Source organism: Bombyx mori, chromosome 17 (assembly GCF_030269925.1).
Source record: "Bombyx mori chromosome 17, ASM3026992v2".
Taxonomy (NCBI): domain Eukaryota; kingdom Metazoa; phylum Arthropoda; class Insecta; order Lepidoptera; family Bombycidae; genus Bombyx; species Bombyx mori.
Window position 1 is genome coordinate 11,782,583 of NC_085123.1, and position 24,228 is coordinate 11,806,810.

General features: G+C 35.6%; 1 protein-coding gene across 3 annotated transcripts in view; it reads right to left on the bottom strand.

Annotated features, from left to right (window-relative positions):
- The window catches only part of LOC105842471 (uncharacterized), a 120,953-nt gene that overhangs the window by 33,931 nt on the left and 62,794 nt on the right, over positions 1-24,228 (bottom strand). The window contains exons 2-3 of one of the 3 annotated variants that reach the window (XM_021352137.3): positions 2,819-2,977; positions 444-620 (exon numbers count right to left, since the gene is read on the bottom strand). The exons of the other annotated variants lie outside the window; for them this stretch is intronic. Of the exons in view, the coding sequence (XP_021207812.1) occupies positions 444-620; positions 2,819-2,860 (219 nt within the window). The 5' untranslated portion in view covers positions 2,861-2,977. The remainder of the gene's footprint in view (positions 1-443; positions 621-2,818; positions 2,978-24,228) is intronic. 3 annotated transcript variants of the gene reach the window in all.

The window sequence follows — 24,228 nt, forward strand, 5'->3', positions numbered from 1 at the left end:
GTACTTAATGGATAGGCTAATATTTATATGAGTGTTGGCCTCCCTAATAATAATAACAATAAATAATAATGTTAATTTTAAATGCCCAGCGAAGCGGGCGAGTACGGCTAGTATTTTTTTTAAATATTTGCTTAGGTGGGTGGACGAGCTCACAGGCCATCTGGTGTTAAGTGGTTACTGGAGCCCATAGACATCTACGACGTAAATGCGCCACCCACCTTGAGGTATAAGTTCTAAGTTCTCAAGTATAGTTACAAAGTTTGTAAAAGCGTTAACTAACCCAAATTCATACGACAATACGTATGTACGTTTACTGCTGATATTATTATGAATGAGGTATGTATGTATTATGAATTAGGTTTATAGCGCGTCGTCTGTTCAGGGCTGCAACATGCTAAACTAACACAGAGACACCGATTAGTTATGTTGGCAGACAGGAGTACCTCGGCGAGGTCGCATGTCTCGGAGAGGGGGGCGGAGAGGGTGCGCGGCGGCGGGGGCGCCTGCAGACGCGACTCCCAGTGCTGGCAGGAGTACGCGCGGACGCCGGTGGGCGCCGGGTGGAGCGGGCTGCGCGGACGCGGACTCGAAGGCGCTGGCTGCCGGCCGTGCTGGCGCGCCTACCCAAACATATCAATTAATAGAAACCATATAAATAAATAAAGTGGTCCCGCAGTATGCGAAATTCGTCTATAACTAATTAATATATTTATTTTTTTGCTAAGATGGGTGGACGAGCTCACAGCCCACCTGGTGTTAAGTGGTTACCGGAGCCCATGGACATCTACAACGTAAATGCCGCCTACCTTAAGATATGAGTTCTAAGGTCTCAGTATAGACGCGTTACTGATTCACGGCAGAAATAGACAGGGCGATGATACCTACCCGTGCGGTCTCACAAGAGGTCCTACCACCTAATTATGCAAATTATAATTTTTCTGGTACGATTTTTATTATATAATCTAAATGAAACTTGGATTTTAAAAGTAATAAAATCATCATTATCTACTTCAGCCCACAGTCGTCCACTGCTGGACATAGGTCTCCCTGGATCCACACCACTGAACCCGGCCTTTGATTCTCTCTCGGCTCCATCCACCCCAGTAATGAAATACTTAATTATTATTTTTAACCGACTTCAAAACAAAGAAGATTATTAGTTTTCTATCAGTGCTATCGCAGAACTGGTTTTCAAGGTGAATCAGCTTGGCGATTATTTTTTATTTGATAGCTGCTATTTCTCAAGAAGTTATATTTAAATTTTTCCAAGATTTGACCAACAGTAGTTTATCCTCAATAACTACACCATAACTACATTGATGATATTTTAATTATATCTTGTTGAAGCCGGATTTCTTTTTTCTTGATGTTTTATTATTATATTAACTATACCTACTCGTCTAGTTCTTGAAATGCAACAATTTCGTAAATTTGCAAATATTACTTTCACGCTTTAACCAGGTCTTTTTACTTCCAAGAGTGTCGTCAATTCGGTGATATAATTTTGAATCTCTACCTTAAAGTTCTGTACTCCACTATGTGAGGCGCTTATAGTGTTTCCTACAAACTTCACAACTCGAGGACAATTGTAATATTTGTTTTTAAATATATATATAGATAATTATTTTTTTTATTGCTTAGGTGGGTGGACGAGTTCACAGCCCACCTGGTGTTAAGTGGTTACTGGAGCCCATGGACATCTACAACGTAAATGCGCCACCCACCTTGAGATATAAGTTCTAAGATCTCAGTATAGTTACGACGGCTGCCCCACCCTTCAAACCGAAACGCATTACTGCTTCACGGCAGAAATAGGCAGGGCGGTGGTGCTTACCCGCGCGGACTCACAAGAGGTCCTACCACCAGTAAAATTATAAGACTACTATAAATAGATTATAAGATATATTTCTTTTTTATTTAATGCTTTATTATGCATTGTGAAAATTTGCATCAAATGTTATTTTGCATAAATCACAAAGTATTATAGTATCCCAAAAAAGGTATTTATTCGAACTACAATCACTGTGCAAGAGAATAAGAAATCCAATAATTTAATATATTTTTATTTTTCATTCGTTTCTCTATTCCATCCACCATAGACTAATTGGGCTTTCCGAGACTGTGGTGAAATAAATTACTTCTACCCTATTTCCGCGTTCCGTGTTCCATTGTAATTTCGAGTAATTTGAATATTAGCCTAAAATGGAAAGCATACATTGCGTAACATTACAGACTGCTGTTATAAATTTATATATATATTTTAACGGACTTAAGAAACGTAGCTGAAAATCTACTGAAAATCTACTATATATTATTTTCTATCTTCTACCACAATTACAATTGACTTAGAATACCTATATGACATCTTACCAACCAAAACGGAGTTTTTTTGTATTGCTTCACGAAATACCAAACAAAAGAAACACAGGGTGTCCGTAAAATTGTAACAATGCTTGTAAATAATTGAAAAAGAATTGTGTAATTCGTTGATTTGAACCGTCGGTAAAATTGTAACAATGAGAGAGAGAGAGAATACACTTTATTGCACACCAAAACACAATTAACATTCAAAAAATAATCAAACAGCAGATACATTTGTACAATAGGCGGTCTTATCGCTAAAAGCGATCTCTTCCAGACAACCGTTTAATTACAGAAATTCTGGAAAATATAAAAATATAGCAGGTATGTTGCGGTGTACTATAGATAATACATCATTATAGAAAATATATACGTAAAATAAACAAAATATATACTGTACTGTACTGTACTGTGCAATGCTTGTAAATAATTGTATAATTCGTTGATATGAACGTACCTTACGGCCCGCGAGCGACGCGCCGCCCGCCGCCGCGTACATGCACCGCGGACGCCCACGGCTTACCTAGCGCGGTGCATCATACAAGCAGCGCGCGGCCCTCGCCTGCCCTCAGTGGGCCGCCCGCTCCACCGCATCCGTGCTTCTATTGTGGTACACCTACGATGTTACAAAAACTTCACATCACATTTATTTATTTATAACAACCACGGGCATTAGTTTACTTAAGCTATTAGAAAATTAAGTACAATTTTGTATTAACTTAATAGAGTCGAATCATATTTGTAAGACTTTTAAGAAATCGTTTTCTTTTTTGTGATGTTTAAATTAAACGTCTCACAATATTTATTTATTTATAACCACCGCGCCTATTAGTTTACTTAAACTATTAGGAAATTCATTAAAATTTCGTATAAACATAATAGAGTCGAATCTTATTTGTGAGACTTCTAAGAAATCGTTTTCTTTTTTTGTGGTAGTATAATTAAACGTCTCATAAAATTTATTTATTTATAACAACCACGGGCATTAGTTTACTTAAGCTATTAGAAAATTCATTAAAATTTCGTATAAACTTAATAGAGTCGAATCTTATTTGTGAGACTTTTAAGAAATCGTTTTCTTTTTGTGATATTAAAATTAAACATCTCATAATATTTATTTATTTATTTATAGCCACCACGGCCAGTAGTTTACTAGAGCTATTAGAAATTTCATTAATTTTTTTTATAAACTTAATAGAGTCGATTTGAATTTGTTACAACTTTTAGAGATCGTTTCACTTTTAGATTGAAGTTATAACTTTTGAAGCTAAAAACTATTCAAAGAAGAATTTCACGGTGAAGAATTAATTCGTATCCTATATTAACAAAACAAAAACAGTGATTATGCTACAAAATTAAATTTGCATAAACACTGTTGCAAATCGTAAAGTCTACAACAGTACCTAGTTAGAGTATGTACGCTATTCTTGACCCGAAGCAGTGATGCGTTCTGTTAGAACAATACACCCTTTAAGCAATTGAGAACTCGATCTAACGTCTCAAGTTGGATGGTGACGCTGACGTTGTGATTACTCTAGCTATAAGAGAACAACTAACATCGAGTGAGTCATGAGCTCTTATAAATATAAACTAGATGATGACCGAGCTTTGCTCAGTTTTTTTTTTTGATCTAAAGCGGTTAGTTGCCTTCAATTAAGAAAAACAGTATTATTATTCGCCAATAGATTTCGGGAAGAGTTGATTATTGAAAACACGAATAAAACATTTTCTGAAAATAAATCGTAGTTAGATCGATTTATCGCCCCGAAATCCCCTGTATACTACATTTTATGAAAATCGTTGGAGCCGTTTCCGAGATTCAGATTATATAAGTATATATTAATATACAAGAATTGCTCGTTTAAAGGTATAAGATACAATATTGAAAGACCAAAGCACTTTCAGCACAGTCTGTCCAGTGGAGCTGTTTCATTTCACCAAATATCACATGCTTAATACTACAGATAGCGTTTTTAATACATGCCTTAATGTAAAATGTATTACATTAAAAAATAAATTCGTAATACACCAGGTGGATTCGAAATATGACCCACGACGAAAACTGGTGCTAACCCTGGTGATTACTCATTCGACAATGTCGAGAACGAAATTATTTTTGCCATACCCAAAGTACACATGTTATCGATACCAACGATTTTATTACATTTTTTTTGTCCACACTTACAATGAATTATGTCGAAACACAAAACGGATTATTCTAAATATTAAAATTATTATATAATTTGAATTAAATTTCAATAACACATTAATAAATTATGGATATACTTTAGATAGTTACATGTTATTTTCAGCTCTGTTTTTCAACTGATGCTATTGATGTGATGATATTTTTTCTTGTTTTTTTTTTAATTCTGTATGAGGGCGGACGACCTCACAGCCCACCTGGTGTTAAATGGTTACCGGAGCCCATAGACATTTACAACGTAAATACCCCATAACCACCTTGAGATATGAGTTCTAAGGTATCAGTAGCAGATCGTAGTAGAGTAGCATTAGCGTTATCTTTTGTTTTAATATCGTCTAATAACTTGTTCTCATGATGTCAAAAACAACAAATGCAACACCTACAATGAGTGTAAATCTTATGGTGTCAATGATTATGGAAGAATCTCGATCATTGGGCGAACATGAGTAAACATATAACCCTTGATGTGGTCTTACGTAGGTACTTGCTTCGTAGCGCTGACAAATGCGATTTTGTTAGGACTGTCTCCCTCACCCTCACGCATGGTAACTGAATGCAAAATTCAATCAAATGATGCGTGTTGTCAGTCAAGGCTTCGTAAGACAGAGGAACCTTTACAATACCCATCTCTGCCTTAGCTACAGTAGTTTGAAAAAAGTTTTAAGCAAACCGTAGGAAAGAAATAGATAGATCTAGTAACGCATATTATAATTGATTTAGATTACCGTAACTTTATATGTAACAGACATCTATACTAATCTATACTTCTGTACTAATATTATAAAAAAGAAAGATTTGTTTGTTTGTTTGTATTGAACAGGCTCTGAAACTACTGAACCGATTTGAAGAATTCTTTCACTGATTGGAAGCTACACTATTCCCGAGTGACATAGACTATATATAACCTTTTTTGAAAAAAAAATGGGATTCTTACTAAAACTCCAATAATGTAAACCCAAAGTGTAAAAAAATTGCCTAATATATTCTTTACATCGCGTGCCCTGCAAAAACTATTGATGATAGAATAAAACTAATGTACTACGACTTTGTAGAACACACTATTTTTTACAAAAAGTGTAGCGACAGCATATGTCTAACTATTATAGTTATGCCGCAATAAGTGTTCTTTTATTTTTTTAAATAAAACAACGTCAAATATCGTTAAATTTTTTGTTAAAGACCCGAGCGGAGCCGGAGCGGGCTGCTAGTTTATGATAAAATATAAACGGTACATGGCTAAAAATGGAAACAGTTCAAGAGCAACAATGCTTTCAACTGACAGTATGCAATTAAATCGAATCAAATTACTTTTTAATTAATGCAACTCTTGAAACTCGAAACTCACTTAATTGAACTCAATCGATTACTATTTAAATAGTAATAGTAATCGATTAATCTCGAAACATTAAACTTGTAGTATTTTTTATTGAAATAATATTAATTATAATCGAATACATAAAAACATACATGTGAATACTGTTATTTTACATTTAATAGTAGGTAGGCAGCGGCTTGGCTCTGCCTCTGGCATTGCTGAAGTCCATGGACCACGGTAACCACTCACCATCAGATGGGCCGTATGCTCGTCTGTCTACAAGGGCAATAAAGATAGGAAGCGGCTTAGCTCTGCCCCTGGCATTGATGAAGTCCATGGGCGACGGTAACCACTCATCATCAGGTGGGCCGTATACTCACTCGTCTGCCTATAAGGTCAGCAAAAAATTTTTTTTTTATGGTCGCTTTGAAAGTTTCGGTCAGGTCATCGTATCTCGTTAACTACGCCAGCCAGTGGTACTGAAGGCAGAAAGTGTGACTATAAAAAGACGAAATCGAATCCAAGAATCCTTCACACAAAAATAGGCGAAGTCCTCCCGTAGGTCCATTTTCAAGAATAGTGATTTCACAAAAGTAAAATCATGTACATTCAGGGCAGTTCATTAAGCAGGCATTAGTTAACAATTAAGCTTATATAGTAAGTAGTCTTGCAAGATTAAAACGAAAACAATTCGAGGTACCATTTTTTAACTGTCAAGAATATAATTCAAATAAAAAATACGGAAATTAGGAAGCTGTGTGTGTTTTAGGGTCCCAGTCCCCAGATTAACAATTTATTAAGGCATTAACTGTTTGTGTTTAGGATACATACATTACATATTTCGCTTTCGGTTCTCTTAAACTAATATTATATAAAATAAAAATATATAAAAATAATAATAACCAGGAACAATTCTCGCTCTGTCATCTGGTCCTAATGTAGAGCTCATTGTACTAATGGGGAGAGACTGATATAAATACTTATACGTGTTGAAATATATAGATGCCAAACCAAAAAGCAAACAAACATATTCACCGTACTGCTACGCCGGTAATAGTAACGCCATCTATCGCCGAATAGCAGAAACTAATAACAAAAGAACTAGTAACGTCAATAGCGCTCGAGAAAAATAACGCCATCTATTGTCAGATAGCGGAAACACACATCGAAGCTACTCGACTTGCCCAGAATGTTCTCGATAAATCTAGGGATGTCGTATCGACTATAAAAGCGTTGCAGAGATGGCACGAAGTCAGTAATCGAAACTGCTCGAAGCGTAACAGCGAACGGATCACCTGAAGCGAAGCGGAAGACGTGAAGTACGAGTTGTAGTGTTCTGTGAGTGTTCTAAGTATTAAATACAGTTTTAAGTTTTACTTTGGTGCCACTTTTATTTATTCCAAACCCCAGCGCGTAACAACACAAATGCTTTCCCAATGTGAGAATCGAATCCATGAACCTCGGCCCAGCAGTCAGAGGCGAAAACTTTGCATGGAAACTCGTACAAAATTTCGAAGGCCCTTCTAACAACATTAAAGTCATGCATTTTCAAACCAAAGACAAGTAACAAGTGTACAAGGGGGCATAATCTTTCCCGAACAACGTGTAGTCTCATTAATGCCTAACTAGTGTGTTAAAGTGCCTTAATTAAATATGTGGAGCATGTCAGCGCTGGCTAACTCAAATTCAAACTGTATTAAAACTACGAGAGCTCTCAAACTACTTGTAAGTTTAATGGAATAAACAATCTGAACGTTAAAGAACTTATTTTCCTGAAGCCTATATAACGGTTTTCGTGTATTTTCTTTTTCCTTATAGCCTTTAAATTTTATATACATATATACTAAAAAAACTACATTTTTCAGTTCTTCAAATACTACCCGCAGTTTCAGTCTACCCGTAATTTCCGTGCCTAGGAGACGTCGAAATTCGTTTTAAGATACAGTTTAATAATAGGTATTTTTAATGTTTATTTATGTTAAGACATGGTTCTTAATTTATTTGCATTTTTTCCAAAACTAATGATTTTGTAGACGCCATTAGTTTACTAACACTAGCCCTGAAACAGTGTTTAGCTGAATCTATCACCGGATCAGAATTGCGAACTACTGTAATAAGCAAACCCGACGAGAAACTCAGAGGTGTATGTGTGTCTATGGACTAGGTCGTACGTCGAACTTTTTGTGGCATTTGACGAAAACGGTAACCAGCGCTTGGAGGAAATTCATTTAAATGGCTTTAATACAAGGCGAAGATATCTATATCTATACTAATATTATAAAGAGGAAAGATTTGTTTGTTTGTTTGTTTCGAATAGGCTCCGAAACTACTGGACCGATTTGAAAAATTATTTTTCCATTAGAAGCCGACATTGTCCCTGATGAACATAGGCTACTTTTTTTTTTTTTTTTTTTTTCATGTGTGTTTTAATGTTTCCGAAGCGAAGCGAGGGCGGGTCGCTAGGAAATGTAATATAATGATGATGACGGTGAATATAAAACACAAGCTTTTGTGTTCCTTATTTAAAGATAAATTTGGGTAGACCTATTTATTACTCAATCAGACACGGGATTAAGTGAAGTATGTAAAACCCTTATAATTAACTTCTATGCTCTCTTCGTTTGAGCGTCTAAGCCTATAGTGATTTAATTACGGTGAAATTTATGAATATTTTACATTGGTTGTTTACCGGAGCCCATAGAAACCTACAACATAGATGCGACCACCCACCTTGAGCCACGAGTTCTAGGGTCTTTACAGTACAACAGCTGCCTACACTTCAAACCGAAACCGAAACGCATCATTGCTTCACGGCAGAAATAGGCGGGGTGGTGGTACATACCCGTGCGGACTCGCAAGACGTCCTACCACCAGTAGACTATACACTGTTGGACGAACCTTCTGTATTGTGTATGTTAGGATGAATTTTAATTTGGAAATCATCAAGTTGATTCACATTTGTACCCTTTCCATTTGTACCATTTCGCTTACTGTTCAAAGAAACAATATATCACAAAAAAACCTGTTTGCGGAAATCCATGACATAATACGAAACAATCCTTGACTAGCCGAATAACTTGAGGAGTTCAACTGTACTTTTACCGTGTTCGGGAATTGCTTTTCGGAATTCCGACGGAGAGGGGTCATTTAAAGTTCAAAGTACGTTAGATCGAGCGATAGTGTCGTGCGGTGCCGACTCCAGAAAAAAACGAAACTTGATTAATGATCTTTATTATACTAATTGCATTAATGTCGCGGTAGTCGTTAAGGAACTTAGTGATGGAAGCTTTAACTTGCTGTGCTAGCTATACTTACGAAAGTATTACACGCCTACATACTTCAGTATGCTTATTGCGAGTTTTTTAACGTGCTCGATTGCGTAAAAGTTAGCTCAATTTTGTATGCAGTTGGAACAGCGCCCCTAGCAGTAAACGTAGGCTAATGATCCCATTCCATACAAATATGAGGTAACTTTTACGCTATCGAGAACGTTAAAAAACTCGCAATAAGCACACAGAATTGTCTGTGATTTCAGAAGCAACAATCTCGGTGTACTGTTTTTTATCCAGACCCGTCCTATTTTTGAAGTGAAACTTCTTTAGGCACCTTGAGAGTAAAATTCAACTCGCGACAGATTCGTTACGGCTAGAGAAAAAGGATACAATTTAGGAAGAGCGAGAATAAGAAAGTAGACAGATCGTCTCGTGAACCACTCGACCGTGGAGAGAGGGAAAGGACAAAACGAGCTAGGCCGTTTCACTTATACACAGCATTATACACTGCATTTCCCTATTACAAGAGGGCGAAAAATGAAGAAAACTCCAATACTACACACCACAAAAGAAGTTTCACTTCTTTCACGTGCACCAAGTTGCACGTGCATTTTTTTTTTCTTTATTGCTTAAATATGTGATCAAGCTCAAAGGCTACTTAGTGTTAAGGGGCCATTGGGGCCCATAAACATAAAAATAAGTCTTAAGTTTGTTTTATAGTACAATTGTGAAAAAATGTGCTTAGTGTACAAATTGACTATGTCAATAGGTCGACCTATCAAAATAAGTGCAATTCTAAAATCACTTCACGCCACGTCCTGCGTGATATGATTTAAAAAACGATTTAAATAATAAACTTACTTACCCATTAAGTAATAGACTTAATGGGTTCTTACCACGATGTTTTGTTTTAATGAGTTCTCTATATTTTAAAGCTGTACGCCGGAATCATTAGTACAAATCTGTCTACCCTCTTTCTAGTTTGTTATTGAGTGTTAACACTGCAATTCGATGATTCTTTAAATATAAGCATTTAATGTAGATAGAAGCTAAAGTTTAATACCGCATTCTTGTTTTTCAATCGACTCTCGTGGCCTCTTTACTCGTGTCCAGTCAAACGTATTATAATCTTACTGGCGGTAGGACCACTTGTGAGTCCACACGAGTAGGTACCACCACCCTGCCTATTTCTACCGTGAAGCAGTAATGCGTTTTGGCTTGAAGGGTGGGGTAGCCGTTGTAACTATACTGAGACCTTAGAACTTATATATAAAAGTGGGTGGCGCATTTACGTTGTAAACGTCTATGGGCTCCAGTAACCACTTAACACCAGGTGGGCTGTGAGCTCGTCCTCTCATATAAGAAATAAAAAAAATAAAAAAAATCTTGCTCATTATGACCAACTGTCTAAAATGTACATATAATTAGTATTTCTTCTGCTACGATCAGTACAGATATTCCAGTAGCTCGTAGCAACAAGCTACGAGAAAATGACGCAGCATCGCTACGCGAGTAACAATGGCTGTCAATCAAGTTGTCGATAGATAAAATTTGCTACAATCGTTATCAATGCGTATTGTAGTTAGCATTTGCAAAAGATTGAAACGTTAATTTCTAGGTGAGTTTTCTCTTTAGTATTATGTATTAATAAGTTTTAAGCGGTAGGCAGCGGCTTGGCTCTGCCCCTGGCATTGCTGAAGTCCATGGGCGACGGTAACCACTCACCATCAGGTGGGCCGTATGCCCGTCTGCCTACAAAGGCAATAAAAAAAAAAAAAAAAAAAAAAAGGAAGGAATAGGTTACTGTTTATATAAGCGATATTTAAAAAAACGAAACCTTGGATATACAATATTATGCTGAAACCTAGTTGGGTGGAATAGCCAGCGAGGAAAAGAATAAAGTATAAATCTAAAATAAAACCTTTTGTAGTATATTCTGATATTTTCAATGATTGCAAAATATTGGTATTTTATTACATAAAATGATGAGCGAGCTCATAGCTTACTTAGAACCCTTGGAAATTACAATGTGAATGCTGTCCCTGAGGTCTAAATATCATTTCTATAGTATAACGGCTACTCTTAGCCTTCAAAGCGGCAAGATATTAGTATAGATCTCCCTTTATGGAATCACAATACACTCTACCTTCAGTAATGGCTTTTAGTATAGTAAAATTAATGCGCATTTGATGTCGCTTGACAAAATAGCTAGAACATATACTCATAACAGCGCCAACTAATATACTTATTTACCGTCCGAGCGTATGTTCTCTCAATGCGAATTATAAAACACGAATTAAAATGTAATCACTGTAATATTGTTTATGTTTCGATCACAAGAAGCTGTTTACTAATCAGTACAGATGATGTGATTGTTGGTATAATCTGTGGTAAAAAATTTTTTTTTGCCGCTTTTGTTAAACTTGCTCATTATACAAATGGGAGCTATGCGAATTGAGACGATAAAACATTACATTTCAATTCAATACACTTATATATAGCGGAATGACTGGCTAAAAATCGTTGTGACTACCAAATTAGGTTATAAGGTACCTGTGACGTCATAGCGCCGCGCATTCGTGTTCCCACGCAATATAGGCCAAGTATTGACTTTAAATACGCTCTGCTATTAGAAATTGTTAGCTAAAACAATTGTGGAATAAAGCCTACGAGTTAGATTCTCCGTCAATTTTAATATGTATTTTCTTCGGCTTCTAATAGATTTAAGTTTTTGTAGAAGACAATTTAATATTGTGCAAGCCATTCTTTTATTTATTGCTTAGTTGGGTGGAAGATCTCCCGGCCCACCTGGTGTTAAGTGGTTACTGGAGCCCATAGACATCTACGACGTGAATGCGCCACCCACCTTGAGATATAAGTTCTAAGGTCTCAAGTATAGTTACAACGGCTGCCCCACAAATCAAACCGAAATGCATAACTGCTTCACAGCAAAAATAGGCAGGGCGGTGGTACCTACCCGCGCGGACTCACAAGAGGTCCTACCACCAGTAACTGATGGTAGGACCTCTTGTGAGTCCGTCCAGTAACTGATAACTATTTTGATGAATCGTGAAAACTTCGGTACGTAAGCCCGCACTGGTTACTACAGTCAACAGTCATGTGTGTCATATTTGTAAAATAAAGGGTTATTCATAATTTTATTATAAAACAAATATATGACGGACAGGCTGGTTCGATGGTGTTTTTAAAATGATGACGTTCGCGTCGCTGATGCCATTCTCTTCATCATTATCATTGCCTTCCATAGTGACAGAAATTAAGATTCACTTTTTCCAATGAATTACATTTATTTTCTAGTGCTCAACGATAAAAACAAAGAGCTCCGCCTTGGTCGGCTGCTCGAGTCGGAATGTTTTTTTTTATTGCTTCGATGTGTGGACGAACTCACAGCCCACCTGGTGTAAAGTAGTTACTGGAGCCCATAGACATCTACAACGTAAATGCGCCACACACCTTGAGACATAGTTCTAAGGTCTCAGTATAGTCACAACGGCTGCCCCACCCTTCAAACCGAAACGCATTACTGCTTCACGGCAGAAATAGGCGGGGCGGTGGTACCTACCCGTACGGACTCACAAGAGGTCCTACCACCAGTAAATTGTGTGACAATAGTCACCATAGTGGGGCTATCTTAGTCATGAATTCTCTTGAATACCGCCTTAAACAGTTGCTTACATGCGTATACGACATTAAGGAAACAGTTAACTTTAACTAATTTTAGTTAACCAAATAGTGATATTACGCCAACATATATTATTTAACAGTGTTCTATGTTGACTTTGAGCCATTCTAATAAAAATCCCATCCAATATTCTACTCGCATTTACAAATATATTATAACATTTTCGATTGCACTGTAAGCGGATTTCTTCGCTTCAATATTCCCGTTATTGTGGACGGTATTAATGCAAGATAGAACTCGCTTTCCCAACGAAGTCCTTGCTTTGTGCACGTTCGTATTAAATTTTAAAAACACACCCAGCTACAGCATTCAGTTTAATGTTTTATTTGATTACATCTAAAAGAGAACAATCGTTGTGTAATATCAATTCATTCGAATATTCGATTTGTTTTTTTGTATTTATTTTCTCAAGTTTCTTTTCATTGTAGTTTTATTACAGCTTTATTTATATACGAAAACATACATCTTTTTCATACAGATCTCTAATAAAAATGTGTTAGCAAAAGCGAAGGAAAATATGTGACTAATTTAATAGAGATAGTTACCTCTATTATTGGGTCGTTTTAAATTTCGCGGCCAAAAAGTAACGATTTAATGAATTTAAACTGTCTCTAATTTTCCATTTTTTTGTATGTAGGCGTGTTCAGAATAAAAAATGCAGATTTATTGATAATACTATAATAATATAATATTCATTTATATTTTTCATTTTACGCATTTGATAACACCAACACGGATGACAATTTAAATAGGAACTTTTTTAAAAAAGCTTAAAAATCGTACTTCTTTTGTTTTTAATAATGCCCTAATATCCAGTTAGTTTTCCGTTATTGTTTTGTTATATACTGATTAAATAAAATTGCCGAATTTCACCACGCATTACTGGAAAAATAGCAAACAAGGTAGAATTTTAATTTCGAACTAGTGATACGAATGAGATTTGGGGTAGTTTTTAATATATAACTTCTGATTTAACAGCGTTTACGAATATATAGTTAGAGGACCACGTGCCTGTTGTCATGACAACAAATTTAGTGCACTTATAATTACGGTAGCATTAAGGTTATGAGAATAAAATAAAATAACTCGCTTTTGACCCCCAATTTCAAAACCAACCTTTTAGAAATTGTTATTCTTTCGAACAAACACAAATACCTTCAAGCTATTTATAATAAACTAGCGACCCGCCCTCGCTTCGCTTCGGAAACATTAAAACACACATGAAAGCAAAAAATAAAAATAAAAATAAATTAAAAAAAAGTAGCCTATGTTCATCAGGGACAATGTCGGCTTCTAATGGAAAAAGATTTTTTCAAATCGGTCCAGTAGTTTCGGAGCCTATTCGAAACAAACAAACAAACAAATCTTTCCTCTTTATAATATTAGTATAGATGGATCATCAACGAAACTCAACAAAATTAAAGTTAGTATACAATTCGAATAGTACAAAGTTTGAAAACGATCCCTCAATTAACATTGACAAGCGGTCACTATTGAGCCGCGTACGCTTTTTATTCATAATGAATAGACGCGAGGAGCGGTACGTTTATCTCTGTTTATTCTTCAAAGGACCTTGCCAATTTGCGGTCAGCAGCCAATCGTAATCATAATGAGATATTTATGCTTCATTTAATTCGAAATCGATGAGTACAAAACTTTTATTTTTCAATGCTTCCATTTAATACTTTCTGGACAAAGCCATTTAAGAACTGAATAAAAACAGCTTCATACTATAGGCAGTGGATATACTTTAAAAAAGCTCTCATTCAACATTTACTATACTGAGACCTTAGAACTCATATCTCAAGGTGGGTGGCGTATTTACGTTGTAGATATCTATGGGCTCCAGTAATCATTTAGCACCAGGTGGGCTGTGAGCTCATCCACCCATCTAAGGAATAAAAAAAGAATGGAGTAAAGCTGAAGAAAAAATATATATTGACATTAAACTATTGTTATATATATTGACTATTGACATTAGTAGAACAATAGAATTTTGTAAATTAAACACGTCATGTAAAATGCAAACAGCTTAACTTAGACCGTGGTTCTGTTTCCGCGATCGTATTATTGACTATTTCGACCGCATTGCCCCGTTACAAAGCCAAACAAGGGGCAACTAATCTCCTTTCAGCGAAACTATAACACGCAGAAACATCTTGTTTTGTAGGAACTAAATATTTAAACGAAAACGAGCGAACCTGTGTTTTTTTTTTATTGCTTAGATGGGGGACGAGCTCACACCCCACCTGGTATTAAGTAGTTACTGGAGCCCATAGACATCTACAACGTAAATGCGCCACCCACCTTGAGATATAAGTTCTAAGGTCTCAGTATAGTTACAACGGCTACCCCACCCTTCAAATCGAAACGCATTACTGCTTCACGGCAGAAATAGGCAGGGCGGTGGTACCTACCCGTGCGGACTCACAAGAGGTCCTACCACCAGTAATTACGCAAATTATGATTTTGCGGGTTTGAGTTTTATTGCACGATGTTATTCCTTCACCGTGGAAGTCAATCGTGAACATTTGTTAAGTACGTATTTCATTAGAAAAGTTGGTACCCACCTGCGGAATTCGAACACCGATGCATCGCAACAACGAATGCACCGGACGTCTTATTCGTATTATCCTTTAGGCCACGACGACTTATTCAAGGATCAAGATTATTATACACTTTTCGATGTTTGAAATACTCTGTAGTTTTGTCAAACAAAATATTAAATACAAGCATCAAATATATAAAAAAAAAGGTTTTGGTGTCCAAAACTGGTGGTAGGACCTCTTGTAAGTCCGCACGGGTAGGTACCACCACCCTGCCTATTTCTGCCGTGAAGCAGTAATGCGTTTCGGTTTGAAGGGTGGGGCAGCCGTTGTAACTATACTGAGACCTTAGGACTTATACCTCAAGGTGGGTAGCGCTTTTACGTTGTAGATGTCTATGGGCTCCAGTAACCACTTAACACCAGGTGGGCTGTCAGCCCGTCCACCCATCTAAGCAATAAAAAAAAATCTCTCTTTTTCCCTACCTACTCGTAAGCAGCCTAACAGGCTATTCCAGTTTCGCAGACAATTAGGTGAGTTCACGGCCTCAAACTGAGAGGATTTGCTAACACTAGCCCTAGTAAGAGCAGTGCTTAACAGAATCCACCACCGTATCGGAATAACGATCCACTGAGAAAATCCGGCGAGAAACTCAATGAGCTGTGTCTACGAGTTAATCATCTCTCGAATTACACTCGCGGTTCGAGCAATATCACGGCGAGCATGTGTCATTCAAAAGCTTTGGAAAATTGCTACTTGACTAGCTGGCCCGTCAAACGTTGTTCGGCCATATAAATTATTTCTAGGAAAGATAAATAGCCTAGATATCACTACAGCGCCATCTGCCCGGCTGATTTGTAAATCTGAACCATTCTCGTAAACACCTGAAGGTACACAGAAAATTTCATTAAAATCGGTCCAGCCGTTTAGGAGGAGTTCAGTGACAAACACACGCACAGAATAAATATATCATGTATATAAAGATATCAAATTTGTAAGCATCATATTGTACACAAACACAGTCTCCTGTTGCACTGCATGTTGCGATTATTTCAAGCGTCCTACTTATTTCTGTCACTCAGTAGTCAATCATTTGTTAGAAGTTTACCAGCCGTTACACATTACAATAGGTAGTAGAGTATCAACCTAGGTTTCTGGGTATCAGTATTTCATATATGATACCTGTAACCATTTAAAATGACAGATAAAACCATCTGCACATCTAGAGTAAAGTTTGAACAAAATCCAGAGCATTTAATTTGTTTTTTAAGCTATTGCATAGCTTTATCGCGGGCCTTGAGCGCGGCGACCGAATCATGAAATTCCGTAACGAAAAAAACCTTACACCCCTCACTCCGCCTACCATGTAGCTCGCGTTCAACACGTTCACACGTTGCGCTTGTGTAGTGTCTGTGAATAAGCGCGTGGCCTGACGTCACACTGCATGCGCATCATGAAAATCTGCCCATCTCTCTCTCGCGCGGTCTAGCTTATGAATGTGAAGGGGACAGTTAATGTTTCGCTTTTATTAATGTTTAATATAGCGTGGTCTTGTTTTATTATTATTTTAATATTAAATTATCATTGTCTAATTATACTTGCATAAGTTGATAAAAAATGCTATGCAATAGCTTTACCGCGGCAGTTCCCGAGCGCCACACGTTTTTTTATATATGGTTTTATCTCACACAGAGCTATTTTTTCGAGAACATGTTTAAAAGGTTATTGCGATTACTTTTTTAATTTACGTACGAGCCTTCATTCACCTGGTGATAAGCGATTACCGGAGCTTAAAAACTCTGCAATGTCACCTTGAGATGTAACGTCAAAGTCGCTATTACTCGTATATTATGATCAAAACTACCCTATCCGGCAGGGTAGAAAGCTTTAAGCAGACACCAGAGGGACTGCCGCTAAAGCGAACCTAAAAGCTAATTATATTACAAGAAAATATAACACCGCGTTAATAATCGTTATAAGCTTTATTTAGTAGTGATTTTGTACGCACTACTATTAAACAGTCTTTTGTATATTGACGGACGCGAACATGATTATTAAAAGCACATTACACCATAAGTTATGATGGTGCTTAGTATTTCTAATTTTTTTTTTTTATATCTTAGACGTGTGGACGAGCTCACAGCCCACCTGGTGTTAAGTGGTTACTGGAGCCCATAGACATCTACAATGTAAATGCGCCACACACCCTGAGATATAGTTCTAAGGTCTCAGTATAGTCACAACGGCTGCCCCACCCTTCAAACCGAAACGCATTACTGCTTCACGGCAGAAATAGGCGGGGCGGTGGTACCTACCCCTCACAAGAGGTCCTACCACCGGTAATTTTTATTTATTATTTATCGCGTTTTTGTGTTTTTTGGACTTCAGAAACCACCTAAAGTCAGGTAGTGCGTAAACTCGTAAGAACAACTTAGATATTAAAAATACAATGTTTTTTTAGTAAAATTTCCATTACGAAACAAATCGTGAAAAGTCAACAACCTTTATGTTTCACTAGAAAATTATTTACTTAATTAGCATTTAACCATAACGTGACGAATATAATAGCTGATTAGATCATTAACTAATTTCACATGAAATTCTAAAGCCGGAGAGAAACTCAAACGTAATATAATAACATAACGAACTCAAACTTACAATTTGAGTAGGATAGTAAAATTTAAACAGATATTTATTGTTGACTAGATGACCCGGCAGACTTCCTAGTGCCTCAATCGATAAATAAAAGACCTAAACTTTTGTATAAAATAAATTTAAACAAACAAAAGGAATCGGGGACGGGGGGCACATCAAAGGAAAAACAAAATTGTTATTTTTATTTAATTCCGAGCATTTTCATATTTATCTACCTTTCAAACCTCTGGATTTCCACAAATAATTCAAGATCAAAATTAGCCAAATCGGTCCAGCCGTTCTCGAGTTTTAGCGAAACTAACGAACAGCAATTCGTTTTTATATATATAGATGATAGATGATAGTTTTTTTATGGAATGAATCTAAAGTTTAAAGGTTTTTTTTATGAATGAAAATGTTTTTTTGTCTTTCCGAAATAAAAAGGAAAAATAGTAATTATGAGATATGTGAGCCACAAACGCAGTTTTAAAACCACAAGATAAAATTGTCTAAATATAATCTATACATATAAATAAAATTGGAGTGTCTGTTTTTAATATTGAAATAACCGCTTTTTACTACATGCATATGAATATATTACGGTACATACACTATTTACACAATAACATTTTTTACAATTTTTGTCTGTCTGTCTGTTTGTTCCGCCTAATGTCTGGAACGACTGAACCGATTTTCACGAGACTCACTGATAGGTAGCTGATGATATGAGAAGTAACTTAGGCTACTTTTTTTAGACTAGCTTCCCGCAGTGTCACCCGCGGTACGACAAAAACCGCGGCTAACATCGCGGTACTCAGCTATCAATGATAAAATTTAATGTTTCCGAAGCGAAGCGAAGGCGAGTCGCTAGTGAATATATATACGGTACCTACACCAAAATAACATTTTTATAATTTTTGTCTGTTTGTGTGTTTGTTCCGGCTAATCTCTGGAAAGGCAGGAACGATTTTGACAAGGCTTTCAGTGATATGTAGCTGATGATATAAGGAGTAACTTAGGCTACTTTTTTTAGACTAGCTACGTCCCGCAGCGTCACCCGCGGTACGACAATAACCGCGGGTAACATCGCGGGGCTTAGCTATCAATAATAAAATTTAATTTTTCCGAAACGAAGCGACGGCGGATCGCTATTCTTAAATAACTATATAATAAATACACTTAACTTCTCTGTAATCACTTCTATTATGTGTATGTAAATATATTACAAACATACAATGCAAAATAAAATCTTTAGTTTAGCTCACATAGATGCAACACTCTGTAACGCTTGTATCTCATTAAATACAATTTATCTTACTTAGTACTTTGTAACATTTTTTGTTAATTTTCAAATAATATAATTTTGTCTACCCTACATCCGTCTTATCTCTACATCCTAATATGAGAATCTTGCAGGCAACATGTGTGGGAACTGGCATTATTTATAGAGGAAAAGGGGATGGCCCATTTTAGGCCCAAAGCGGACAATAGATTATAGAAAAAATACTTAGTGCATTAATTTTGTCATAAATAAATATGCATTTACTTTCTTGCAAATAAGCGCCACTATAGTTTACAATAAGTAGTTTAAAAAAAGTAACTCTATTGAAAAAACAAGGATTTTTATTTTTGCGGGAAAAATATTGCCAGCTTCAAATCCTTTTACGTATGAAGTAAATATTTTGAGTATATAAATAAAACATATAAATAAATCATTTTAAGTATTATCATTAATCAAACGATTTGAATGGATTTTATGCACATAAAATAACATCGAAGACATACCCATTGGACTTTAACTTGTAACTATACTTGAGACCTTAGAACTTATATCTCAAGGTGGGTGGCGCATTTACGTTGTAGATGTATGTGGGCTCGAGTAACCACTTAGCAACACCAGGGTGGCTGTGAGCTCGCCCACCCACCTAAGCAATAAAAAAAACTTTACTAGTATTGTTATTTAAATATGTACAACTAAAACAAAAACATAAAAATTAATGTGTACTCGTAAAAAAAAGATTAAGATATAAATCAATTATCGGTTATTTAAAAAAATAATCGATATATGAATTTCATGTAATTATTTTTCTTTATACTGACAACACTGAATTTAATCTGACTGACTGGACTTCCTTTTTGGCGGGAAAAGGAGAGCCGCGTATTTCAAATAAAATTTTATTTTATTTTAAATTAAATTGTCTTTTTCAAGACAGAGTACTTATAATAGAGAAAAATGTCTTCAGAAAGTGATGGTGATGAAGACGGGTCTAAAAAGTCACCCGTAGACTTGAAAAAGAGGCGATTAGATACTTCTATAAAATCGAACGATGTCGATAAGTATAAACCGTACTCTAAACCAGATTATAAGCGATCCTATCCGGATAATAGTAATAAAGAAGAGTTCCCCGTTTACGTACAGGGAATTAAACCGGAAGATAAGATCGGTAATAAAAATCCTTTGCAATTGTCAAAAATTTTCAAAAACGTGAAGGGCATCAAGGAATGTCGTCGAATTAATGCGGCTAAAATTATGCTGGTTTTCAAACAAGCTGCAGCTGCCAATGATTTTCTGAGTCACGTGAGCTTACGTGACAATAATATGAAAGCTTTTGTACCAGCCTCTTCGGTGGAGCGAGTGGGTAAAATTCGTTTTATCCCGAAGGAATGCAGTAACGCGGATTTATACCACAAACTAATGGCAGACTCTGAAATTGTTGGTGTTAGACGTTTTATGAAAAGAACTGGTGATGGTCTGGAACCCCTCACTACTATAAGCGTTACCTTTGTAGGAACTGTTCTCCCTCAGTATGTTTATTTAGACAACTGGCGTTACAGAGTTTTCACTTACATTCCTCCTCTGATGCAATGTTTTAAATGCATGGGATTTAGACACAGTGCCAAAGTATGTCGAAATGATCAGGTATGTTCAAAGTGTTCAGGTGGTCATTCCTATAAGGAATGCTCAGCTGAATTTTTGAAGTGTGTTAACTGTGGAGGAGACCACTTGGCAGTATCCAGGTTTTGTCCTCAAAAAGCGGCTCAGATTAAAAAACATGAGAATAATTATTCATCTAAAATGTATTCAACTGTATTATTGTCAAGTGATTTTCCTCCGTTGTTACCTAATGATAAATCAGTTGTAAAGTTAGCTCACAATAAATTAGCTCCATCTACTGTCCAACCTAAGAAACAAAAGTTATCACAAAATTCTTCACATAGCTCAACTGCAGTCCAGTCTGCTCCTTCTAATATTGGTTCTTATGATCAGCTCATTAAAGATGATCAGTTCTTGAGTAAAATTATCAAAACTTTAGTTATGTTAGGCAATTCTAATACAGCAAACACAACTGCTCACATTAAGGAGATCTTAATTCAAAACTTAACAAAATAATGGATTATTTACGATTAATGCAACATAACATACAGAGTGTCAATAATAAAAAACCACTTCTTAAATCTTTATTGTATGAAAATAAAATAGATGTGTGCTTGCTGAATGAAACTTGGTTAAAAGATTCTGGTCTGCCTTTTTATATACCTGGTTATATTTTTGTTGGAAAAAATGCAAAAAATGAGCATGGTGGTGTAGGTATTTTAATAAAAAATAATATTAAATTTAAGGTCTTAAAAACTACTTTCTATCAAAATATTCAATTTATAGCTATTTCTATAATAACAGTATGTGGTCCTGTCTCGGTGCTCTGTGTCTACTGTCCACCAAATAATAGCTCCATTAGTTTGAGTACTTTGAGAAAGATTATTTTGCAATTACCCAAGCCTTGTCTTGTTTCTGGTGATTTTAATGCTCACAATATAGCTTTCGGTTGTGATACTTCCAATTCAAGAGGTCGTGAATTATTTGATATATTTGATGATGCTGATTTATGTATTTTAAATACAGGTGACCCTACTACTATTTCTAGACCTGGTAATAATGCATCAGCCATTGATGTTACTTGTGTTAGCCCTGATATTGCACCACTTTGTGAGTGGTATGTCGGTGACGACTCTTTAGGGAGCTATCATTTACCTACTTTTGTTAACATCATTACCTCAACTCAAAAATATACAGTTCAAGAGTCTATACATAAATATTTATATAATAAAACAAACTGGAATATGTACAAAGACAAATCCAAAGATATATTTGATAATTTTTCTCCTTCAACCGTTGATCCTTTAGTTCAATATGATGAATTTTCTAAATTGCTACTTAGTTTAAAAGAAAACTGTATTCCATTGTTAAAACATAAATCTTCTAGTAAAAAGTCTGCTCCTCCAGCTCCTTGGTGGAATGATACTTGTGCTGAGGCTGTAACTAAATCAAGAGAAGCGTTAGCTAATTATAGATGTAATATGACAATGGACAATTATATAGAATATAAGAAAATAGATTCTAGGAAAAAAATTATTATCAAACTGGCTAAGAAAGACAGTTGGAAAAGTCTTTGTTCATCTTTTAATAGATTCACTCCAGTATCCCGAGTGTGGAATTTTATTAGAAGATTTAAGAGAATTAACATTAATAGAAATCTGTCCAAAAATGATGAGTGGATAGAAAGTTTTTTAGAGAAGTTAGCGCAGCCTAGTAATAACAATGATAATATTTCTGGTTTATTTGAATTTAATGACGGAAGTCAGTGGAGCATGTTTCTACTTAATTCTTTTTATTTTGAAGAACTTGACTTGGCTTTGTCTTCAAGAAAGAATACAACCCCTGGTCTTGACGATATTCCTTATATTATGCTTCAAAATCTGCACGTTTCTGTAAAACTTATTCTACTTAATATTTTAAATTCGCTTTGGTCTCAGCAATTGATTCCAGAATCCTGGAGGTTGCAATGTGTCATACCAGTGTTAAAACCTGACAAACCTAATGATGATTTTAATTCGTACAGGCCCATTTCTCTTACGTCTTGTGTAGGGAAATTGTTTGAACAAATGATTAAGACTAGATTGGATTATTTTGTTGAAAACCAGAAACTTATTCCTTCTTGTCAGTTTGGATTCAGAAAAGGCAAAAGTGCAGCAGAAAGTTTTATAGCTTACCTGACTGATATGAAAAAGTGTTTGTTATCAGGTTCTACTGCAATTTGTGTTTTCCTTGATGTGCAGGGGGCATATGATAATGTAGATCTTCACCAATTAATTAGGGTGCTATATTCTTTGGGTTTCCCAGGAAAACTTTTAAAATGGATTTTCAATATGTATTTTGGTCGTTCTTTATACATTAAATACAATAATGTTTTTCATGGTCCAAAATTAGCTTTCAAGGGGTTGATGCAAGGGTCTTCTTTATCTCCAATCCTGTATAACCTTTATACTTCACAAATATATAGACACGTGACTGAATCTGTAAAAATATTACAATTTGCTGATGACATCTTAATATATAGTGTAGACAGTAATTTTCAGGTTGCTCAAGCAAAAGTTAATTCAGCTTTATGTCAACTTAACTACTATTATACTGAGATACTTAAATTAAATATAAATAGTAGTAAAAGTTCAGTTTTAGCTTATGGTATTGATACAAATGTAAATGTTAAGTATAACAATAATTTAATCCCTCAAAATAGCAAAAAAAAAGTTTCTTGGTGTAATTTTTGACACTAAATTAAAGTTCACCAAACACATTGACTATATTTGTAGTAGAGCTTTGAAAGGTATTAATATTTTGCGGTCCTTAGCAGGAACTTTTTGGGGTTCCGATCCAAAAATTCTTTGTTTATTATATAAAAGCTTAGTACGTAGCCATTTTGATTATAGTTGTTTGGCATATATGAATATTAGTCCTGTATTATTAAAAAAGCTTGATGTTATCCAAAATATTGCTCTTAGAATTATTACCGGTGCAATGCGTACGACTCCTATCAATTCTATGGAAGTTGAGTCATGTGTAGAACCACTATGTATTCGGCGATTATTAATTGCTGAAAAATTCTGCCTGAAAGTTATAACTTCTCAGAATGATGTTCTTCTTCCAAAACTTTCTTATCCTACAACTGTCACCAATACACTGTATTTGCCTTCTAGTATAACAGCGACTAATGTTCTCAATAACCAGATCCCTGAATTATTGGGAATTATGAGCTTTATGACTGATTTATCTGATAATATGCACAAATCTGAACTATGGCCTGTATACCTTTGTAAATATAAAGCTCTTATATGTAAATTAAATATAGATATGT